At 46.1% G+C, this 23776-nt stretch overlaps 1 protein-coding gene across 8 annotated transcripts in view; it reads left to right on the forward strand.

Annotated features, from left to right (window-relative positions):
• SMARCD3 (SWI/SNF related, matrix associated, actin dependent regulator of chromatin, subfamily d, member 3) overlaps positions 1-23776 on the forward strand; it is a 73662-nt gene that overhangs the window by 30140 nt on the left and 19746 nt on the right. For 6 of the 8 annotated variants that reach the window (XM_054058439.1, XM_054058438.1, XM_009563686.2 and 3 more), the window contains 3 exons: positions 2847-3064; positions 6075-6117; positions 15751-15873. In XM_054058439.1, coding sequence (XP_053914414.1) covers positions 2856-3064; positions 6075-6117; positions 15751-15873 — 375 coding nt within the window. In that variant the 5' untranslated portion in view covers positions 2847-2855. Of the gene's footprint in view, positions 1-6; positions 2465-2846; positions 3065-6074; positions 6118-15750; positions 15874-23776 lie in introns of those variants that run through there. The other 2 variants (XM_054058435.1, XM_054058440.1) reach the window with 2 other exon arrangements.

The following is a 23776-nucleotide window of genomic DNA, read 5'->3' on the forward strand; positions in this document are numbered from 1 at the left end:
TTTGTACCTGCTAATCCAATGGGAGGTGTCCCTGCCCATGGCAGGGTGAGGTTAGAACTGGATGGGTTTTGAGGTTCCTTCTAACCCAAACCATTCCATGATTCTGTAATTCTGTGACCTGTCTGTGTGTCTCAGTTCCATCCTCTCCTTGTGTTTCTCTGCTTTGGTGCCTAATAAAGGGGGTTCAGAGATGTTGGATTTGGATCAAGAGCAGACTGGACTTGCTGACCTTGTTCCCCAGGCCTTGAGGTGTTCTTTAGAGCAGCAGAAACTTTGGCCTGCAGTATGATCTATGTGGGCAGACAGCCTCCAGGTGGGGTGAATGTGAGATGGCTGTGTCCAGATCTTCTCTCCTGCACAACCACCAGACGTCCCCAGCTGACTGATGGGCTCAGCAGTCTGCTCTCGTCCAGAGGAGAGCCACAGTGTGCAAATTGACAGAGATGAGAGAGCTCTCAAACACTCACTGCCATGAGGAGCGTTTTCCGGACCATTTTTTCCTGCTGTCTCTGCCTGGGTCAGAGGGTGGGAATGAGGACATGGGAACGAAGAGCTGGAACTCTACTGCAGCAGTTGTCATAGCTCCCTGTTTATGGGAGGAGGTCTTTCCAGCCCTGCACAAAGCCTGAGTCCAGCCTGTTAGTGCCTCCTGCTGCTTGCCTGCTCCACAGCCATACCTGCAGTTGGTCTCTGATGTGGATACTTGCCAAGTTCACCTGCTGGGCTTCCTGGCTGATCTCCCTCCTACCTCAGCTTTCTTTCCCTGCCAGTTGTAGCCATCATTTCTTTGCTGATTGTTTGCTCCCTGTTGTTCTTTCTCCATTTGCTTCATGCATCCAAGCACAAGAAATATCCAAGGCTTGTGATGATCAGGGAGGGCACCAAGCTGGGGCTTTGGGGGCTACAGTGGATTTGAGTGATTAATTTGGAGGTATAGGTCCCAATTATATTTAGAACTCAGAGAAGTTCCTGAGCAATGTGTGTTTTCCATGTCATTAGCACCCCTCTGGAAAGGGGATCCACAGGCTGCCTGCCTGCTGCGGGACAAACCGCCTCTTTTGGTTACCTGTGAGCCCATAGCCTCCTCCGTGTCAGAAGTTCATGACCTGGAAGGGACAGGGACGGGTCAATCCCGAACTGCCCTCGCCAGGTTGTTCCTGATTCTGCAGAGCTCCAGCAAATGCCCCTTCAGATTATCTTGGATCACCACTTTCCAGATGGAAGATCATGTTATACTTACTTTTACGTATGTGGATGAGTTCCTTATCTTAAATCACTTCCATGCCATTCCTTGTACTTTTTTGGATCCACTCTGCTGTCACAGCTGCAGGAACCAGAGCCGCACACGGCAGTTGGCATGTGGACCAGCCCCACAGAGTGGCATAGTGACACTCTCTGTTCCCCTCCTTGCCACTTCTCCTCTTTAATGGGTTTTTTTTTTAACCTCTACAGAGCAGTGTGCTGGATTTTTTTTGCTGGAAGCATTTGCTTAGACACCAAGATCTTGCTCCTGTTCGGGCAGCAGTCAGCTCAGAGCATGTTGCTTCATATGTGACGGTTGAATTGGGTTTTCCCATGCAATTCCCTTCAACATGTACCGAAACCTATTTTATCTTTGCTTTAAAAGTGCTCATTCTGTGTCATAAAGCCCTTCTGCGGTTCTTTGGAGCCAGCTTTTGTTCTTTGCCAGCCCAAATAACTTAGAGTCACTAACAAACTTTGTAATTTCCTTGCTGTTTCTCTTTTTTCCATGTGTAAAAGCATGAGTCCCAGCAAAACTCTGTGCCTTCCTTTTCTTTTCAGAACCAGTTACTTTTTCCTCATTTTTATACTTTAACCAGTTATTTATCCATTACAGATGCTATTGCCTCTTGGTTTCCCTGAAAGACTTTGCAGAGGGACTGGCCTTTCAGAAGGTTTTGTGTGTGATTCTTACACAGTGGTTCAGGTGCCTGCAGAGCATGTCTGTATTTGTATTTTCACGTATATGTAGACATACAATAAACATCTTTGAGATTTTTACCACGAAGTGAAGCTCTTCTCTCTGTTTAAATCATGTTTTGCAGGTGGTAATTATTTTACTGGTTATTTTTCCTTGCCAGCCATAGACTTTTTGGATTTAGAATTGAGTTTACTGTGTGTCTTGTAAGCATGAGTATGTGGTCTGACCCGAGTGTCTCCCCAGGGTACGCTGAAGTGAACATGCTAGGGCTATGGCTTTGGAATGCCAAAAGGGACTGCAGAGAAACCGGCACATTCTTTTTATTATAGGGGCTTGATCAGAGATGTGGCCTTTTCTTAAAGGGGTTTTGTCACTTTATGAACTTACACAGCTCTCCGGTGTAGGGAAGGAGAGAACTCTGGTTGGAAGATGTTTTATCAGTGTTTTCATGGTTCACCTTTGCTCATTGCAGTCTCCCTGCTGGTTGAAGCAGCCTGCAGGTCAGCCTGAGGCGCCATAGAGGTGAGCATGCTCGTAGCTCTGGTTAGCAGGGAACTGCTCCTGTTTGGACTGTGCATCACTGCCATGGAACTCTTTCCTCAGGCCGAAAGTAGAGCTTTCTGCTGTCAGCTGGCCTGGATATGGCACTGACCATCAGGTGTTTTCCCAAACCTGGCATCTTTCATCCCCGTGTCTTATCTACTTTATCACTGAATCCTTCTTCCTGATGTCCAGGGAATGTCAGTCCAGACCTCCTATGGTCCTGTGTTGCTGCAAAGTGCATATCGCGATGGTCAAAATGGGGAATTTGCAGGAGGCTCTGTCTGGTGATGTACAGATGTCTTGTGGCGGAAGAAGCAGGGACCAAACTGGCTCTTCTTTCTGTTCTGCTTCTCATCTCTAGCGCCCTGGGATGCCATCGGGAGCTCGCATGCCCCATCAGGGGGCTCCCATGGGTCCCCCTGGGGCCCCATATGTCGGAAGCCCCTCAGTGCGACCTGGGCTGCCCCAGACGGTGATGGAGACAACACGGAAGCGCACTGCCCCACAGCAGGTCCAGCAGCAGCAGGTCCAGCAGCAAGTGCAACAGCAGCAGCAGGCCACCCAGAACCGCACTCGGAGGTGAGTGATCCATAGAGGAAACACGGGAGGACAATTTGAGGAAGGAAAAAAGATTTTTAGGCATATGTAAGACTTTTGAGATGGGATGAGGCAGAATAGAAGGTTTATGTACTGCCGGTGTCTTAAAGCAGGAAAAACAGGGGCGAATTTTATTCTCTGCTTTGTTTGTGAATGGTCTGGAACAACCCGACCTTTGTTAATGTCTAGTTTGGCTGTTAGATTGCTTCTACCATGCAGGTTTATCGGGCTGTAAATCTCGCTGCTACGTTTAGCCTTTAAAGTGAATGAGCAGTTCTCTGCTAATGCAGCGCAATTACCATTTGCTCATTATCTCTCTGAACGGCAGCTCTGATCCTGACTGGATAACGAAAGAGTTTGGAAATGAGACAAGTGGAACAAATTTTGGTTGGTCACGTGAATATTTATACTGTGGTCACTCAGGAGAGTGGTGATAAAGCTTGGAATTGTCGCAGGCATTCCTACATATAAAATGGAGAGAGAAGCGTAGGGAATAGTTTCATGGAATTGAAGGGAATTTTTAAAGGAGGTTTCTCTGTAACACCCCTCCACTTCATATGGTGCTGGGTGCTTGTAAGTACCAGTTCACGTACTAATTCTTGCAGTTTGTTAGTGCTCAGCAGCCTTGATCCAGCTCTGGGTAAATACAGAGGGTACAGTCATCTTGGTCTTCTGTAGAATCATGATGGATACATGCAGAGATTCAGGGTTCTGGTGGTGCCATGGCATTGAGTCATAGGCAGAATGAGACTCCCTCAGCTCAGTGCTTCAGGACCTCTGCTCTGCCCAGATTTTGTGCCTAGAATCAGCAAGCCAGGCTTGGGAATGCTTTATTTGGGATGCATCTGGAAAGGACACCCATCTTGAGAGTATCAATCTGTTATGATTGAATAAGATTGAATACAGAAGGGATGTGTGTGAGTGCAGCACATGAGCAAGAGAGACGCGTGTGTGCCTTGCCTGGCGCTAGCCGAGGTGCATATTTCATAGCCCCTCCTGGGAGGGACGCTGGGAGACTGCATGGAAGTGGCCGCTGCCAGGTCATCAGGGGAAACCTCAGTCAATAACTGGCTTCCAGGGATCAGTAAAGAGGAATGTTTTCTGGAAGCTGATGGCCTGGCTAGCAGAAGGAAGCATTACCCCTTCTCCAGTTCTTGACTCTAGTGCTTGGAACCCCTGCTGCCGTAAGCCCAGTTCACACCAGTGCCTCCCAGGGACTGGGGACAGTATCTCTCTTTCCTTTGCCATACTGTCCCTCTGGACCATGTGGTGAATGTTTTCCCATCATTCATTTATTCATTTCCATCTCCCTGTTGTTTCCCATTGACATTTTTCTGCTTTCTCAGGCAAACTTTTCTGGGACCTTGGATCAGTTCTGGGAGTAACTGAATCCTGTGTTTTAGGGCACAAATGTGCCAAGAAGGTGTGATCATCCTGCCTTGGCTGGTTTTGTGGAGACCAGAATCTCATTTCTGGAATGGACTCCTGGAGAGTGGGTTGTGACCCAAGTTGTTGGGGGATTTTTGCTTGTTCATTCCTTGCTTTTTAATGGCAAGCCTTTGGGTTTGTTGGAGGTGCATGCGAATACCATTCCTCTGTGGGAGGAGGAGCGGACGTGCTCCGGCATTTCTCACAGATTCTGTGTAGTGTTTCAGTGCAGATTTGATTTTGCGAGGGATGGAAGGCATTGGAGGTTCACATCTTGCACATTCCAATTCCATTATTTCCATGCTTTTAAAAAGGGATTTTGTCCACCTGGGAAATTGGATGTGACTGCATGGATGAATTTTCTGCCCCGAGGGAGGATGTGGTTTGCATCTTCAGGCACAAAGGGTTCCTCAAGCTTGGCATCTGTGAGGATGGGGAAGAATCAAGGAATCTGGTGTTTTATGTCAGGCTTATCAGCAGAGGTGGGAAGGGAATGTGCCATGCTGGTGTGTGTGGAAACAGCCTTTATGTGGCTGTGGTTGATGATAGAGTTCCTGTGTGAAAACAGCCAGGAGGGGCATCTTGGTGACACAGCAGAGCAGCAGCAGGCGGCTTGCTTTCTCCTGTTTGTCTGCCCCCGCTGGAGCAATTCATCTCCTGCTTAGGATAAAGGCCTCGCAAATTACAGAAGTGAAGAGTGGGGCCCAAATTCCCTCTTGGCCCTGTTACGGAAAGCAAGCGAAGGTTTGGTGGGCACAGAGGGTTCTTAGGATCTGAGGAATTTGGAGAACAGCATATTTGGCAATGTTCCTGACAGCACTGTTTCGTAGGCACATGCACATCTGTGTGTATGGACATGGATACAAGCGTACTTTTAAAAGCACAGATACATAAATTTGTGGGTATGGACACTGCAGGCACACAGATCTTCCTGCATGTGTGTTGCTGAAGACAAACACAAACGGAAACATCAGCTCACTCACCCTTGTATGTCACTCACACAAACACAGTGCAATCAAACAAGCATATAGGTGTAGCGAAGGGTGTGTAGATGTGTGTGTTTCCATACATCATATGGAATACAGATGTGTGTGTTCTCATGAGTACTCATTTTGAGGCATGAACGAGTGAATGGTATCATCCACGTGAGCTGGTTCCCATTCCGTGGCAGGCACCTGGCCATGTACATGTGCATATGCACAGAAACACCCGGCACACTCCCACACATGCGTGCCACCCTCCTCCATGCTCCTTCTGTATCTGTAGCCAGCCCATGCACATGCACTCACACACGCTGCCACCCTGCACCACAGAGGATGCTGCGATTGGAGAGCTTGCCCACTTCTTTCCAAGATGCATCCCAGACAGACCCAGTCTGTCCTTGGCTGGCTGCTCCCCGGCTGCGGGGAAGGGTCCTGGGTCCTGGGCAGGGGCAGCCCATTTTGCCGATGCCGGCACAGCTGTGCACCAGCATGTGGAGATGTCAGGATAATTTAGCAGGTGGCCTCGTTACTCCTAGATCTGTCACCATGGTAACGTGTTTTTTTCTTTAAAAAATGTACAGTGCCAAGAGGAGGAAGATGGCTGACAAAATTCTCCCTCAGAGGGTGAGTCGCTTTCATTTCCTATTCCCTTCGCAATCCGTTCAGCATCACAGTGTAGCGAGAGGGGGGTTAGAAAATACTTTCACTTTTTGTTTAAAAATCTAATTAAAAAGTAAGTAAGCGGTGGGGGAAAGTCTGGAGAGCAAGGCTGGGGCTGGGGCCGGGGGCTGGGAGCGTGGAGCGCAGCCTGGCCCGTCTCGGCCTCGCGCGCTGGGTGAGCCGAGCTGGCACTGCCGCTTGCTGGATGGATGGCGGTGTTGGGCTGCCACGCGCATGGCATGACGCTGGAGCTCAGGGATGGTTCCGATCAGCTTTCGAGGCTGGCCAAAAGCTGGGTCGGAGGGCAGCTGCGCCTGGAGGAGATGGGCTTATACACAGGTCTCTAGCCTAGTGGAGCTGCCAGGTTCCAGATTTTGCGACTGTGTCCAGTTAGAACTGAAGCGAACCCGTGTAAACAGCAGAGTTCAAGGGGCCTGCATTGTCCAGAGTGGTATTAATTCCCTTATTCCTAAGGATGTGTCTAGCTTTTAGTGTCTGCGTAAGTTTGATCCTCAAAGCTTCAACCTTCTACTTATTTTTTAAACACTGGAATTTCTCTCTGCTGCCCTTCCCTTTCATTATTCTCAGATTTTTCTTTTCCCTTGCTCTCTTCAATACTATTCCCCCAAAACCTACTTGGTCCCAAAACGGAAGCTTCCTTAGTCTTCAAAACACATCCTTCCTCATCACATCCTCGTCCTAGTTCCTTTGGCTTCTGGTGCCTTTTCTGGGCCTCCACATCTTTTCTGAGTCTACTTCTCCACTGCTCGTGTAAACTGAAACTAGCTGGCAGCCTCCAAATTGTCTTTGTGATGATCTACAGGTACCTAGCGCCAGCCACCAGAGCAGCTGACCCCACTGTGGCACTCCTGATCTCATATTATCACCTCTTTCCTTGGAATTCCCACCCCCTTTGCAGGCACAGCCTCTTGGAGGGGAGCTGTTGGGTGTCTCGCGCTGTTTTAAAAGGTCTACACTGCCATTAGATCTGGAGCTTTGAGCTGCTCCCAGCCTCCATGGTATTTGTCTTAGACTCCCATTCCTGTTGTGCTGGGAGTCCGTGCTTTCTCAGGATGAAAGCTGTGTGGTTGGTGCTGTCTGTCCCACACAAACTGTTCCCATGGACAATTGTGCATCCTGTGCGGTGAGGTTATCACTTCAAATCCAGGTCGCTTTCAGGGCTTTTTTTTTTTTTTTTTGTGCCTCATGCCTTCAGAAGATAGATACGGAGGTAGCAGAACCATTTGGGCAACATCTGACATATGCCCCTATATAACACATCCATGATAATTCTTTAGTAGGTAGAGCCTTGTTCAAGTGTGTCAAAAAGCTGTACAGATGGTAGTTCCTTGACATCTCCAAGCATTCCTGCCTTCCAGTATCCTTGTTGCTGTCAGCCAATAATTGTAACTGATGGAGTGATATGGCAGCACCAATTGTGGGAGTTCTGCCTGCAGCAGAGGTTTTATCAGTGCAGCTGGAGTGCTGGTATCGATGATCCGGTGCATCAGATTGAGGTATCCATTAGGCAGAGTATTGGGACCTCCTTACGCTTGCTGCTTATGAAATGGGAAAATGCGGTGTGCGTCAATGTCCTGTCAATTGGGAGATTTGCACTGGTGTCTGTGAAATGTACATGAAACTTCCAGCTTTCCAGAGCTGTTTCTGGAGTGCTTTCCAGCAAGCCAGCATCTGTTCTCTTTTGTGTTCCCTGGAAACTGTGAAAGGGAGAGAGGGAGACATTAAATACATTTTACTCTTGGAAACGGTTTTATATAGTAGTGGAAAAGGAGCTGGGTTTGCAGTGTTCCTCACTGTGATAGCGAGTCAGGCAGCTGGCACAGATAACCTGCCGTTGGGCTCTGGGGCTCTCAGATCAAACCTGTCTGATACTGCTGGAGTGTATTTCTATCAGGGTCGAGCAGCTCAGTGGCTACAGGTCAGCTATTTCAGGAGGATTTAATTTCATACAAGAAAGTTCAACCTAACAAGCTGTTACACGTAGGAAGGTAGGATTATAGAACTGCATGGACCTCCTGGCACATGCAGTCTGGTTCCCTCTGTAGTGGAAAGCCACAACTTAACTGTTGCCTCAGGCTGGTTAGGTACCCGACTCCTACGATGCTCCAGATCCAGCAGCTCATTTTTTCCTTTTCCTAGGCTCAGCAAGGCCAGTACTTTGGTTTCCCAAGTGAGAGGGGCTCCCACAGTCCTGACCCTCACATCCTTCCTTCTATCTGCTCTGGGGTAAATCTGCTGCTTGTGAACCGCTTTAGATCTATCTCTTGGGAGTCCAGAACAGTGGATAGCATTCCAGCTTACCAGAAGCATCAGGGCCTGAGTGCCACTGACGCACTTTTCTCTCTCCTGGAAACAGGTGGAGGTGCAGACTGGGATCACAGCTTGCTTTTTCTGGCCTTACCGCATTGATGCAGTGTACGGTCATTCTGTGACTGATTAATATTTACAAGTATTTTTAATTTCTATTGTTTGCAACTGATAGATTCCCATATTAGAGCAGGAATTATGGGTGTAGGCTCTGAGAAACACAATCCTGTGCTTTGTAATGTTGTATTTTACCCTGTTGCTATTACACAGTTCTCAGTTTCTGTATGTTCTTCATGCTGTCTTCTGCCTTGTACTGACAGTGACACCCAAGTCTGTCATTATTAAGTTTTGCTAGAGCACTTCTCCCTTCTGCGCTGCAGCTATTAACGGAAATATCTGAATAAAATCAGTTTTAGAAATGGTCTGTGAGGTGCTTCCTGCTTCATTCTTTCTATGCCAGTTCCTTACCACATCTTGTTCTTGTTCTCATCCCTTTTTTTCAGTTTGAAGCAGCAGTTCCCTTTACGACTGCATGCCAGGTGCTTTACTCGGTGCACGTCAGTTGGATCTACTGTGTACCTTTTGCCTGAAATGTAGCTTTAATGAAAAGAGAGACTTCAATAGGCCAAGGCTGACGTGCTGCAATGTAACAAGGCTTAGCATTTTTTTATAGTGTATTCAGCATTAACTCAATTTATGTGCAGCAAGCTGGACCCCATCCCATTTTCCTTACCTCTGAATCATAGAATCATGGAATGGTTCAGATTGGAAGGGACCTTAAAGATCATCCAGTTCCAACCTATCTTGCAGTCAAGGACACATTACACTGGATCAAATTGCTCAGAGCCTCATTCAACCTGGCCTTCAACACCTCCAGGGTGTTTCTTCCCTTGTTCTCTTCTTCTCAGGCCACAGAAACCCTCATTCAGTTTTGGAAAAACCTTCTGTCATAGCTGGCGACCTGGATCTCTGGAGCTGATAGAGCTGTTGTGACCCTGGTCTAGCAGTTGTGTCTTAGTATCCACCTTGGGTTACGAGCTGTCCAAGGAGAAACACGACTGCATATAAGATTGCACCTCTTCTTTCTCCAGGTCTCACCTCCTCATCACTTCTGGTCGATGTCCTACTTTCTCTTAGTTCTGAGTCATTGCACTCTTTCTCACAGGCACTGTGACGGTGATTCATCATTCTGTTCCTTCAGCTTCCTTGCCTGCCCATCCTGAGTCAAGGAGCGCAGCTGTAAACCATTGTGACTCCATAGCTACGTGTCTCTGCTTTTCCCCATTGAACTTCCTGAGTGGAGTAAAGCTTGGAAATGGCAAACTGCTTCTCCTTCTGTGTCCTGCTTCTCTCAGTGTTGGCTGCTGTTCTTCTCATTGGGACCCAAATTCCCATCAGCACTGATAGGATTTGTACAGCTCTCCTCTTTAGCCTCTCTACTTCATTCTCCTTCACACAACTCTTGCTGCTGTTCATTGACCCCTACACACAGAGCCCATACTATAATAGCTGTCGAGTTGTTGTGTGGTCGCTGCATGGCTGTTGTCCACCTCTTTCTCCATCTGCGCCACACAGAGGTGAGGAACACCCGGATCTGCTATTCACTCAGAAGAAATAAATGGTTAGGGATGTGACAGTCAGTGGAGACCCTGTATGTGGCAAATGTGAAATAATGAAGCTCAAGATCCTGAAGGGAATGAGGAAGAAGAATATGAAGTACAAAGTCTGGACTTTAGACCAGCAGAGTTTGGCTTATTCAGGGAACTGACAGGTGTAATCCCATGGGAAGGAGCTCTGAAAGGTGGAATGGCTCAGGGAAGCTGGAAGGTCTTTATGGACCCTCCAAGCACAGGAGTGGTCAATCTTGATATGCAGGAAAATGAGCAGATTCATGAGAAACTCCACTTAACTGAGCAAGGAACTCGGAGTGGAGGTTGCCGCATCAACAGGCAGTGTGCAAGAGGTTGAAGCAAGGACTACAAAGGAGGAATTTAGAAATGTTGTCTGAGCCAATAGGGAGTGGTGTCAGGAAAGTCAAAGGCTGGCTGGAGTTGAGATTTCCAAGGGATGTCACGGCCAGCAATCAAAACTTCTGCTGCTACCCTGGTCATAGAAGGCTGCCTGACAGAAAGATGTGCCCAGTGCTGGGTGGGCTGGATGATGCAGTGACAACAGAGGCAAGTAAGCCTGAAGTTCTCAAAGCTTTCTTTGTCTCAGTCTGTACTACCGGTGTCTCTCATAACTCTGTGATCAGGGAACATCTTCAAGAGGAACCGCCAGCAATTGGCAGGGATTGAGCTGGGGATACCTGAGAAGACTCAAATTGTACAAGTCTGTAGCACCCAAGAGGCTGCATCTGAGAGTGCTAAGGGAACTGGCCAATGTCCTTGCAAGGGCATGCTCTGTCACCTTTGGAATGTCATAGAAATTGGGGTAGGATCCCGATGACTAGAAAAAGTCAGTCGTTGCACCCATCTTCACAGAAGGCCAAAAGAACAATCCAGGGAACTGCAGCCAATCATCCTAGATTTGCTCCCTGGGAAAATCGCAGAGCAAGCACTCTTTGAAGCACATTTTTGATGCCTGAAGGAGAAGGTAATAGGGGACAGTGCTCATGGATTTACCAGGGCTAAATTGTGCCCGACCAACTTGATTGCCTCCTCTGATAAAATGACTGGATCTATGAGTGAAAGGTAGCAGTGGATATCGTTTACCTTTGCTTTAGCAAAGTTTTCAGCACTGTCTTCCGTAATAGTCTTGTATCCAAGTGGACATCCGTCTTCTATCCAAGACGAGTGGGCAAATATCTGTTTGGATGATTGCGTTTGGATGATTTGGCTTGGAGGGCAGTGGCTGATGGGCTGCACCCTGCCAGGAAGATGGTGATAAGAGGAGTCCTGCAGGGATCTGTCCCAGCAGTGTGTCAGTTTGGTGTCTGTGTCAGTGACCCAGAGGAGGCAGCGGGTGGCTGGCTTATAGAATTTGCAGATGACCCCGAATTCCTAACAGCCTGCTGGGCTGTGTGCACAGGAGCACAACCAAGAGACCAAGGGAACTGGTTTCTGTGCTTTGCTCCGTACTTGTTAGCTCACAGCTAGAGCACTGTGTCCAGTTTTGGAACCCCCAGTTCCAAAAAGCATCGGCAAACTAGTCTGAGTTCAGTGGAGGGATTTGACTTGTTCAGGAATCTACCCAGAAGGATCCCAATGGCATAGTGGGGATCCCTGGAGGACAAAGGGGCTCCAGGAAGGTGGTCTATCTTCAAGGACAACCTCTTCCAGCCAAAGGAGAATGATCAGACCAATGTGCACAAAGTTGAGCAGGCTGATGGGAGGCCAGCTGGTTTGGGCAGGGAATTCCCAACTGGCCTTAAATGCACAGAGGGAATGCACAGAGGAGTAAGCAGGCATTGTCTGGCCAGCAGGAACAGCGTAACAGTACCCAAGCGTGCAAGCATGAAATTAAGAAAGTCAAAGATCAGCTGGAACTGAACCTGGCACTGGAGGGGATGGACAACAAGAAAGGCTTCTGTAAGTGGATCATCAACAGCAGGAAGATGAAGGAAAACCTGGGTCTGGGTCTGCTGGTCATGTCAGAAGCCATGGAAAGGCTGAAACACTCAGTGTTGTCTTTGCTTCTGCTTCTCCTGGTTAAGTCCTGTCCTCAGGCCTCCCAGGGCCCCAGGCCCGCATCAGGGTCAGGGAGTACAGCTGTTTGGAGGGACCTTGGCAGGCTGCAGGAACAAGACAGCTGTTTGACATCATGGCATGCAGCAATGGCAAATATGAAGCTGTGCTACTGCAACAGAACAACGCCAGGCAGTGACACAGGTGGACTTCAGCTGGGTAGAAAGCTGTCCAACCACGAGAAGAGAAGGGGAAAGGGCAATCCTGCTGGTGAAAGGTTTTATAGATACAGTTATACTGGAGTCCAAGGTGCTGATGGAGATCTAGTTCTGAGGTTTGCTGGTGTTCGTGCTTCACTAGGGATGCCAATTAAAACCCAAACAGCATCCTTTAGAAATCTGTCTGTGCCTAAAGTGCATCTCCCAGATTCTACATCTTCTTATAGTGGAAGTGGCAGAAATGATTACTATAATTTTTTTCAAGAGAGAGGAATGAAGTGTTGGCCTGTGTGCAACAGGAGAACATGGGGGACCAGCTTTTTGTAGCCTGTGAAGTGCTGGGAGCATGGGAGATGGCTTTGTTCTTTGCAGAAGTGGGCAGTCTCCTGTCTGTTTCTCCTCATGTTTCTGATCTGGGGTGTGTTAGTGGCAACGAGTGCAACTCAAGAAAACCTCTCTCCCCAGCTTAAGCTCAGCTTTTCCGTCACTGGCACTGTTTTTTTTCCTGTTGTTTCCTATCAGTATTCTGTCCGTTCTTTATGGTCTGCACACTTGTGTATCAGCCTCTAGCAGCACCAGTGGCAGGGCTGAACACTGGCAGCCTTCTTATGGCAGACTTTGGGAAGAAAGAGCAGGTAGGTATTTGATCTTGACCACAGGTTCTCATGACAGGGTCAGACTTCAGACTGTCTGCTTGTGTGGCATCACAAGCAAATTGGCACCTTTTCTTCTCCCAGCCCCGGGAGTGCAACTGTCAGTGTTAGGATGAAGCCTTCCCTGGCACGCAGACTGTTGTCACTGCATGCCAAGCTGTCATGCTGTGGCGCTCATAGAAGCTGTCCTGTGATATTATCCCATGTATCCCAGGGACTGCAGTGTTGCAGCCTTTCACTGGTCTCAGACCCCCCCTGTTTCTTGGGCCCTGCAGATCGGTTTACTCCAGCTCTAGTGTAGCCTCCACGTTTTGCTGCTTTTGCAAGGGGATTGTGAGGGCTTCTCCCATCGTGCTGTTCCCTGCATACCGTCCTCAGTGCCCCCTCTCATAATTTTTCCGTTCTTTTGTCATCATCAATAGAAAATTCCATGGAAATCAAGGATAGAAGTGCATAATTTAATAATAATCTGTTCTTATTAATTTTTACGACTTTGAAACGTGAATTTTCACCCGAACTGTCCTGAGTGGAGCTTTGCACTAGCCCAGTATCCCGTCTTTGCTGGAGCCATGACACATGTCTGGAGAAGATAGAAACACCGTTGAGTGGAATTCTTCTCCCAGATCCTCTCCTGACCCACAGTCATTTGCAGTTAAAGGAATTATATGCAGAGGTGTCTTGATCTGATTTTTAAGTGCTTATGCGTTCTTAACATCTTATAATGTGTAATGTCCACTTGGGTTTGAGGAATCGAATAGGGAACACCTTTTCACTTCCATGTAGTAAGAGATGTCAGTGTGGAATAGGAATATTGATTGAAGATTACTGCTGTTTCTACAAACATATTGGAAATGTCATCAGATCCAGGGCCCAGTGCCCTGCAAACAACCCAGAAAGGTGGTCTCACAGCTGCAGAACAGCTGTTATCATAAGGGCTGGGTAGCCCAGCTCCTGGCTTCATCGTGTGCCTGGGGATTCACAAACCAACTGTGCAGGAACTTGGAGTTAAAAGACTGAAACTGCGTTCTGTGTCCGGAATTTTTAATTAACTGCAGCACAACATGATTCATTTTCTCTGTGTGGAAGGAACTGAAGAATCTTCACTTCTGTGTGGGACAGGATAAAAGCATCGGGGGGGGCTTTGTTTGGTCTGAAGATTTGTTTTTACTGGGGAAGCATTGCCTGGCTGTTTTCATTCTGTGAGCTGTCTGGCAGCTCCCTGGTGTTTCCAGGGCAATGCTCACTCTTCGTGCTTTGCTCATAAAAGAGTTCACTTTCTTTTAGTATTCTGCGTATGTGAAGACTTTGTGAAAGAATACAACCAGTTGAAAATACAGTTTTTCTGCAACAGCTGAACACAGGTTTTGCTCCATGGTTTCCACTTCTCCAGAGTCTCAGTCCTGCTGTGAATCAAGCAGGTGGCTCTAGGATCTCAAAATAAGCAAATAAGATTAAAAGAGTCATTTATTTAGTAGTCTCAACCAATCTAAATGCAGAGAGAGGAATTGTTCCTCTTCAGGATGGAAAAGAAAAATACTAGGCAAGGGATGATAAAATCTGTGGAACATATGAGCACTATGGAGAAGGTGCACAAGGAATGTGCCCGTTGCCACTACAGCTGTGCAAAAAGGTGACATTCGGTGACACTGACGGATGGCAGGTCCAATGTGAGCAGAAGGAGGTGGTACTTCACACGCCACCTGTTGCGGTTCTGGAGCTTCATGCCTCAGGCTGTCGTAGGTACTCAGGGGCAACAACTTTGCCGTGCTGTCAGAGACACAACGCTATCCTTACAGAGCATAGAGAAGAGGTGTATGCCTGGTATCTGTCACGCAGATGCTCCTGTCTTACGCCAAATTAAATCTGTAGAGTTCTGAATATGAAGCAAAATGGGAAAACAAACTAGCTTTTAATTCCTACTGAACAGGAACATTCTAACAGTTATGTTTTAGTTCTGTAAGTGAGAGCTAGAGTGAGTATCAGAGAAGTAGATGAGGCAGTCCGGTAGATTTATTATAATTACTTAGAATTCCTTTCACTTACGGTTCACCTTCATGAGTTATTCTCAGATAAGAACCACCTTTTCCATTTAAGAATATACCTGCCCATTTCTAAGATTAGTTCATTACGTCCTCCTCCTACCGTACTTCACATCACTTCCTCTGCTGACTCTCTGGAAAAGGGAAGATAAAACCAGGGGTGGTTAATAGAGCTAACATAGCATAGCTGATGTATCAAAACACCAATAAAAACTGGCAGGATCATAGGTTGCCACCTCATTGCTGGTCATGTTGAAACTTTGACGGGAAGGTCAATTTCTATTTTGTGTGTTGACAGAAGTTGACTTCCTAAATGTCAATTTTCACTGAGGATGGGTAACACTTGGTTTCAAAAAAGCGGCACAAACCCTCACCCTGTATTTTCAGCACTTTTTTAGTTCTAAACAGGAAAAATTTACAGTACTTTGTGTTGCCAAGAGCAGCAGCTCCCAGACTGCTCATGGCTAAGCCTCACTCAGAAAAAGACAGCCATGATTCAGTCTTTGGGGATCCAGCCAGACTCTTCCAGAGTTCCTTAGTGCCAGTCTGTGGTCCAGCTTTTCAGTCATATCCTTGACTCATGCCTGAGACTGCCCCACCAACTGTGAACGGCTGTCTTAGGAATAACTCCTGAAGATGTCTGTCTGCGGGTTGGGAAGGTGTCAGTGTTGCTGATCTGGAACATAGCAGATTCTTGTGTCCAGTACTTGGATATTCCTTGCTTCCTTCTTAGATCCGGGAGCTGGTTCCTGAGTCCCAGGCCTACATGGACCTGTTGGCCTTTGAACGCAAACTAGACCAGACCATTATGCGGAAGCGTGTGGATATTCAGGAAGCGCTGAAGAGGCCGATGAAGGTACGTCGTGAAAAATGTGTAGATTGAGTTAGGGGGAAAAAATAGCCCTTGTGTTAAATGGTGGGGTGATCTGCTGTTAACAAGGATACTCTGAAACAGAGCAGACGAAGCTCCTAAGAACAAGCAGCTATGGAGAAGCATGCATGGAAACACAGGGAGGAAAATTCTGTGGATGTTACCAGCTCTGACTTCTGAAAGCCTTTAATAAAGGGAATAATTGCTTCAGGTTAAATAAATGCTGGTTTGGAACTTTGTATTAGAATGACTAAAAAAGTGAAAGATTAGAGGGGTGTGCTGAAGAGATGTGTTAAATTTCCTGTCAGAATTCAGTCAAAAGCTTAATTTATGGAATAACAGATCATATAATGTGAGGAGTTACTTACAGAAAAATGGTTACAGTTCCAGCAAAAATTTACACCTTTATGTGATCTGTAAAAGGATGATTTGGGTAAGAAAAGAAGGGTTAACATTTTCTGCAAGTCGCTTCACCATTCATAATACCCTCCTGAAATGGTCTTTTCCTAAGTTTTATGGGTCTATTCACCTGAATCATGGAAAAGTTTAGGTAGGAGGAAGCTGTGGAAGTCATCCAGGCCAACCTCCTGCTAAAAACAGGGTTGTCAAGGCCTGGCTGGGTGTTTAAAGTCTTTAAGGACGGAGGTTTCACAGCCGCTTCAGGCAATCTGTTCTATAATTTGGCCACTCTCATTGTAAAGTATTTCTTTCCACGTCTTTATTTAAGTTCTTGTGACTGTACTGAATACTCATCCTCGCTCATACAGTAAATCCTGTAGCTCAAGGAGTTCTGTAGCGGTGTCTGCTGTGAAGTAAAGCCATCACTCTTGTCTGTACCACATCAATGGTATTAGCCCAACTGAGATCAGGGTTCCATTCTGTTTGTCACTACACAGGTACCTGTGGGATGTGGAAGGTTTTACCTCTGCTGTTTTTCCAATTGATACGTATGAAACAGAAAAAGAAAGGAAGAACTTAAGCTCCATTAATGTACCCATTTTGTAGGTTGGAAACTGAAGTGTGGGTGGTTTAAAGCACAAGTTTGTAATCCAGAAGAATTGTATGCACTAGATTGGACTCTAAAAGGGAATAATTTGTCTCAGCTTCCTCATGTAATAGAACACGAGTATTTCAAACCAGCTGGGACCACGGTCACATTTAAAAGTAGTTGGAGACTTAGACGTGTTCATAAATCTGCAGGAAGATGTTTGTTTCATGGCAAACTTTCCAGCTGGGGAGCTGCCCAGTGCATGAGGTCCCAGCACTGAGCTGTACAACGGAGATATCCAGGGCCGGCTGTGGGGAAGGCTGTGAGAGGCACAGCAGCCTGTAGAAACTGGAGACAGAAAATGCTGTTTCCATGTAGGGCTCAGCAAACACGTTTTAAATATCAGTTACTCAGCTGATTATCATCTAAAGAATGATCAGACAGGTGCTTTTCAAATCCGTCTCCAGACTGAGCATGGAGCAGCTGTGAAGTTCCAGACCTGCCAAAACAGAGCTGGGCCTCAATAAATGTGGGTTGTTCTGATGCAAAGTGTGTTCATTTTGATGTAGTTGGAGCACTGGTATCGGCAATAAAAGTTATCTCTGTGTTCCCATCTTATCAAAACTCTTGCGATTTTGAAATATCTATCTGCCTTAAAACAGTGATTCCCAAACTGGAATTGTAATCCTGGGAAAAATTTAATCTCTGAGATATGTGATAATCCATAGGGAATATGCAGTGCTGCTTGGAATTATCAGTTGTAATTGCAGTTATTATTGGTCACAGCGACTGAGATGTAGCTAGAACCAGTCTTTGAGGACCACGGATCTATGGCTTAGGGTTGCTCAGGCCAGTTTTTGTGTCTGAAGATGAATTATACTGGAGAAATTCTAGAGGGAAAGGTTTCAAATACTTTTGATTGAGGACAGTGCGTAAAATATGCTGGGCCTGTTGATCCTGCTTGGGTCTTCTATGAAGAGCACCACTGCTGAAACAGGTAAGAGCTGTGGAAATGCTCCAAAGGCATAGAGACCTAGGGGTTGTGAGAATGGTTGATGGGCAGGGAATGGCCTTCACCACTGGCCAGCTCCCTTTACCACCACTAGCAACCCTATTCTGCTGCCAGCTTTTTCAGTCTGGATCCTAGAATCATCGAATAGTTTGTGCTGGGAGGGACCTCAAAGCCCATCCAGTTCCAACCCCCTGCCATGGGCAGGGACACCTCCCACTGGATCCAGGGCTCAAAGCCCCATCCAGCCTGGCCTTGAACACCTCCAGGGATGGGACAGCCACCACTTCTTGGCGGGGGGAGGCCAACCTGGGCCATGGCCTCCCTACCCTCACAGGAAAACATTTCTTCCTAAGATCTCATCTCTATCTCCCCTCTTCCAGCTCAAAACCATTCCTCTTCATCCTATCCTGCCTTGTCTTTGTTCTGGCTGTTGAATACTTGTGTTCTCTCCTCTTCTTCTGTCAGTCCTGCATCCTTGGGCCACACCTGCTATGAGATCTTCAGAATCTCTCCTCTGGGCAGCAGCCTTTGCTGCATGTCACAAGAGTCCTTGCACTGACCTTACAGAAGACCCACCTGCTCATGTGCTCAGAATTCCGGAAAGGACATTTTAGGAGGGAGTCAGGCAGGCTGCAGTGTTGCCAGAGGTACAGATATAGCAAGCTCCATGGCCTGAGGGAAACAGAAACTGTGTGGCTCAACTCCAGGCGGGTTGATGTCATTGCAGAAGAATGCGTGACTGAGAATTTGGACAGCCAAGGCCGTGGTGGACTTTGGGAGTGGGATTTATTTGGCTAAGTATAGGCATCTCCGTTGTGTTTATTTATATGCAAGCAAGTCACTTTGTGCTGCCTTTATAGGCGAGAGATTTAGTCAGTGTGGGTAGCAGAGTTGAAGGCAGAGCTCCTCTCACACAGAAGCAGATATTTAAAATAATATAGGTAAATCATGGCCTGGAAAGCACTGATTTCTCATTGTCTAAGCCTGAGAGAGCCAGTCACTTGTGAACGTAAACATCATTTTAAGACTGAGATAGTTGTCATCCCAGGGCTTGAATCAGGTGTCACCTGGCTGAAAGACACGGATCTATGACCCACAAAATACATTTTACTTTTTCTTCATGAGATGCCATGGAGAAGGAGGTGAGGATGACTAAAGAAAATTTAGGGTGACTGGGAGCAGTGGCAGCTCTGCCACTTTTTAGCTGTTGTCAGTTCCCTTCTGCACTTTGTGATCTGCAGAAACAAGGGCAGCACACTTCCTTGTCCATGATTGTCACGTTGGTCCTGGTGCTGGCTAGGGTTAACTGGAGGCATTTCTGCCATAGAAGAACTGCTCATTGGTTGGAAATATCATTAAAGGTGAGGTTTATGATTTGATAATAGCAATCATACTTAATATGGTGCAGCTGAGAGAATAAATCTTAGGATATGTCAGTAACTGGACATAGTCCTAGTGCCACTGCAGAAACCCTACTGACATCGCATCTGATTGTTAAAGCTCGAATTCAGTGTCATTGATGCTCAAAATGAACAGTTCCAACTAGAATGATCATGAGAAAAAAGAGCTTCAGGAGCAACCTAGGGAAAGGAAGATTCCCCCTGTGAATGTCACTCATCTTGAATATGCAAGCAAACAAAAACTGGGAGTGTCTGCCTTTGTGGTGGAGGGGAAGAAAAGGATTGACCTTTAGGTTGAAGGACAATGCCAGCCCAAGAATGAGGGGGAAAATGTGATTGAATAAATGCTAGGCTTGAAATTAGAAAGTGTTTGTAATTGTCAGAGAAGCAAAATTCATCCAAATCAAGGTGGGGAAACAAAGATTTCATTTTTGGAATTCTGACTTCATGGGTTCTGAAGGGCATTATGTGATACTGACCCAGACTTACTGCTGCTGCTGGCTCAGTACCCTGGGGCCCAGTGCTGGGCTCCATCAGACACTACAGTGGCGACTTTGATAAGATGTTTTAAAGCTCTTCAGGGAAAACGTCTGCACAAGCCATTTGAAATAGAAATATGTTGAAGGCAAAACAGAATTTATGGCCATTTCAATTTAAACAAAACAATTTATTGAAGGAATTTTGTTTAGGATTTTCTCATCTTTAATGATCAACCATAAAATTCACAAAATAAAGCCAAATAGCTGACAGTTTTCCTTGTGTGAGGAGATCAGTCTGGCAATTGATGTATCTTTGAGGGTCACCTCAGAGCTGGTGGGCTTTAGGTGGACCTCCTCCTTTTGGGCACCCCAAACTTGGCCCTAGTTGTTCCCAGCTTGTCTTCTTTGGGCTGATCTGGGGGTTCCTACATGTGCTGTTACTGGACCATGCCAATGGGCCATGCCAACATGTATTCCTGCATTACTGGTTGGATTCTTGCTTGGATTGTTACTCACTGTCAGAGATGTGCCTTCAGCCTTAGCAAACTACCCTGCTTCGAACCAGCTAGGACTGAATCAAGCCACTGAGCAAAACGTTCTTTGGCCTTGAGACAAACAGGGAAAGGTCAAGTATGTGTTCTTAACCCATCAGAAACCAGCTTAAGTATTGGATGAGAGCATGGTTAAATCTTGCATACTTGCCCTTCCTCTCCCATGTGCAGACAACAGGAATTATGAGGCTGGTGTGGATCAACGTCCTTACTAATAGTGACCAGCAGCAGGATCACAGATTGTTTGAGGTTGGACGAGGCCATGGGAGGTCATCTTGGATGGCTTTTGAATATCTCCAAGGTGGGAGACTCCACAACCTGTCTGTGCAACCCATTCCTTAAAAACTTGCAAATTGTAAGCCTGTGTTCTGTGACAACAAGTTCTACGGGTTCACTCTGGTTTGCTGTGCTTTGGATGGCATGCATGACATCCTTTCATTGATCATGTTGGAATTTATTGTCTTGTGGCATAGTGTTGTGTGTTCTGCTTTTTGCATTGTGAGATAAGGAGAACACAAACACATCATATCCTTCTGTAGTGCAGCCCGTATTTTAAATACATCTTCCAGGCTCTTTAATATTCTCTTTTCTTCCCTCCCAGCCACTGTAGAGAAAGAATTCTCCAGTGTAGCAGACTATTCCTGTTACCAGTCGCTGTCCACCTTCTAGTTGTTCCCTAGAGGGGGCAGTGTACAACTGCCAAATAAGCTGCTGTAATGGATTTTGTAAATTATTGTGCATGCTATTCTCTGTTTTATTCCTCTGTAACATTTGTTTGACTTTCTGGGAGGGTTTTTTTTGTTGTTGAAGCTTTTGTAGCACTGTCTGCAGGGGGTTTTCATGTGTTGGTGCAGTTTTGACTCAGTAAATATTGAGTAGTTCCTTTTAGTGCTCCTGAATTTTGCAGATTCTACCAAGTCACTGATTTCCCTGCTTTGGCTTGGCTGTTTTTAAGTTCTTGTCTATCATTTGTTACTTATCACAAGTTACCTGACTCGTTTTGTTTCTTGAACAAATGTTGACATATCTGTTTGCTGCTGCTCTGGGCAAGCAATGCGTCTGTATTCCAGTTCTGATACAAACACTCTCTGTTTCATTTCTCATAGTCAGACTTAAACATTTGTGCTTTTTGTCTCCTGATTTCTAGTCCCCAGGCTACTTCATCTTCCGCTATTCTTTTTCGCTTCCTAAACCATTTCTGTGAGACTGTGAAACCGTTACTCCATATGCAGACAGAAACACAGATTTTAATCTTTCCGGTGGCTTATGCCTGAGGTTTTTATGCTCTGTTGAGGTACATAGAAATCCATCCCTACGATGTGCAGAGTGAGCTCTTAACACAGGATCAGCAGACAGATTTCCTTGATCCAGTCAGCAATAGACTGTTTGCTGATAAGTTAATTTGTCTGAAATCCTAAGCACAATTTCTGTGAAAGTGTTGTGTCCTGCCTCAGAGTTCACTGAAGAAAGCTTGGCATCAGCTATTGATGGAGATCTGTCTTGGGGATAAGCACACAGATGCTTAGTTTCCGATTTGACTTTTTAGGGATTTAATGCTAGTGGAAATGGAACGAATGTGACACTATAAACCAGAGGTAGCTTTCTGAAGGATTTGATGGATTTCCAGGATTTCATCCATTTACTTCAGCTTAACACTATATTGATTTGTGTGACGATGACGTGAAGAGCTAAGAGACAGAAAAAGCTGCTCTAACATTCCTGTCAGCCTCCTTCATTCTACGTGGGCTCTCCCGCCGTTTGTGCTGCTGTTGTAGCTGGGACCTTTGCTGTTGTTTGTCACTGCCATGACCAGTCTTCAGTCACATATCCTTCTTTTTAATTTTTTCCTTTTCTTTTTCTCAAGGAGAAACTGTAAGTGGGAAAAGGTTTTTTTTGTTTGGGAAAAGGTTTTTTTGTTTGGGAAAAGGTTTTTTTTGTAACATGACTGCTGTTTCAAGTTCATTTTGCTGAAGGTGAGTCACAGATGGGTGTTGAAGATCTGTCTCACAATTAGAGGATAAGCAGATGAAGCATTGACTGGTTTTTGGACGAGGTTATTTGATTCAGAATGGTGATCAGGTCTCTGTGAAGTTCCACTCTTGAGTTTTGTCTTTGTGGTGGTAAAGTATCCATATGTGTGAAGAGATGAGATGTGAAGCTTTCTCCTTGCCCTAGAGCTGTCAGTTTTCACTTTAGCTTTTTCTCAAAGCTACTGAGAATCCTACCATTAAAAACCAAGGCCATAGGGCTTGATTGGTTGCTTTCCTGCTCTCTGGGAAGCCACCGTACAGCAAGCAGAACAGTTTTGAGATCTGTGCTGTAAAGTGCATTACAAAGGAATTTGCAGAAGTCGAAGAGCAGCGGCTTCTTGCCCAAGTTTATTGCACTGTGGTATTTGAGCTGCAGAGTCACCAAGTTCCACAAAACTGACGTTGTATTATTTCCTGGCTGGATGAGATGAAGTGGCTCAACTGGAGATGGAGGAAGCTTTCTGTATGTGAACTTGTCCTTATTGTGGAACCCATCAGTACTGATGAGTGAACTGAGCACAGTGATTTTGGCTGTGTGTCTTCAGCCAGATTTATTCTATTTCACTCGGTAAATGTGAGTTTTCCTTCATGTTCCCTTACTCTGCTCTGTGTTCCAATAAAGGTTTTTATTAGGTTTAATGCCCATTTAGTGTTGGGGTGCTCCTGCAGCTGTGCAGTTTCCCTCTTGGGCCGATTCCTGGATATCTGTTATGAGCTAGAAGCAAGGACTTTTCGGTCATTGCACTTGGGAGACAATCTATCCCTTAATAGTGTTGTGGATTTGTGATCCCTTTTGGGCCAAAACCTGGAGAGAGCCCCCAGGATGTCAGTTGCAGCTTTCAGTTGTTGGAGCGAAGATATCTGCTCAGCAGAGAGTAAAGACTCAGCGTTTTACGTAGTGTCTGCAGTGTGCTGGAGTCAAAGGCTAAGTGGTTTTTGACCTAAAATCAAGATCTATAGGAAGCAGGACAAAAGACAACTTTAGAGAGAGACATAAGTTAGGGTTTTATTCTTAATTGTTCTAAGCGCCTTTCTGATGACAGTGTGATAGAACTGAGCTGCTTTACAGGGGCTACAGTGAGGAAGGGATTAAATTTGAGAAAGAGGATTTGTTGCGTAGAAGAAAACCCTGTAAATTGAAGAGAAAGATACAGGAGAACTAAACAAATGATGTACAGGCTCAGGCAGGGCAAGTGCAGGGAACCCAGCAGGAGATCAGTTCTGCAGTGAAGCTGCATCTGGCTTGTGCGTGATTTGGAAGGAAAACGATAAGGGGTGACCAAAAGGAAACGGTGGGAAGTGTCAGGGAGAGATGTTTTGTGTCTCACAGTGGAGTCAGGTAGCTGCTAACTTGGGTTTAGGTGGGCTGTACAAGGAAGCTGGAGCCTGAAAGTTGGTAGAAAGGAATATATCTGAAATATTCAGATT

This window comes from Cuculus canorus, chromosome 2 (assembly GCF_017976375.1).
Source record: "Cuculus canorus isolate bCucCan1 chromosome 2, bCucCan1.pri, whole genome shotgun sequence".
Lineage (NCBI taxonomy): Eukaryota > Metazoa > Chordata > Aves > Cuculiformes > Cuculidae > Cuculus > Cuculus canorus.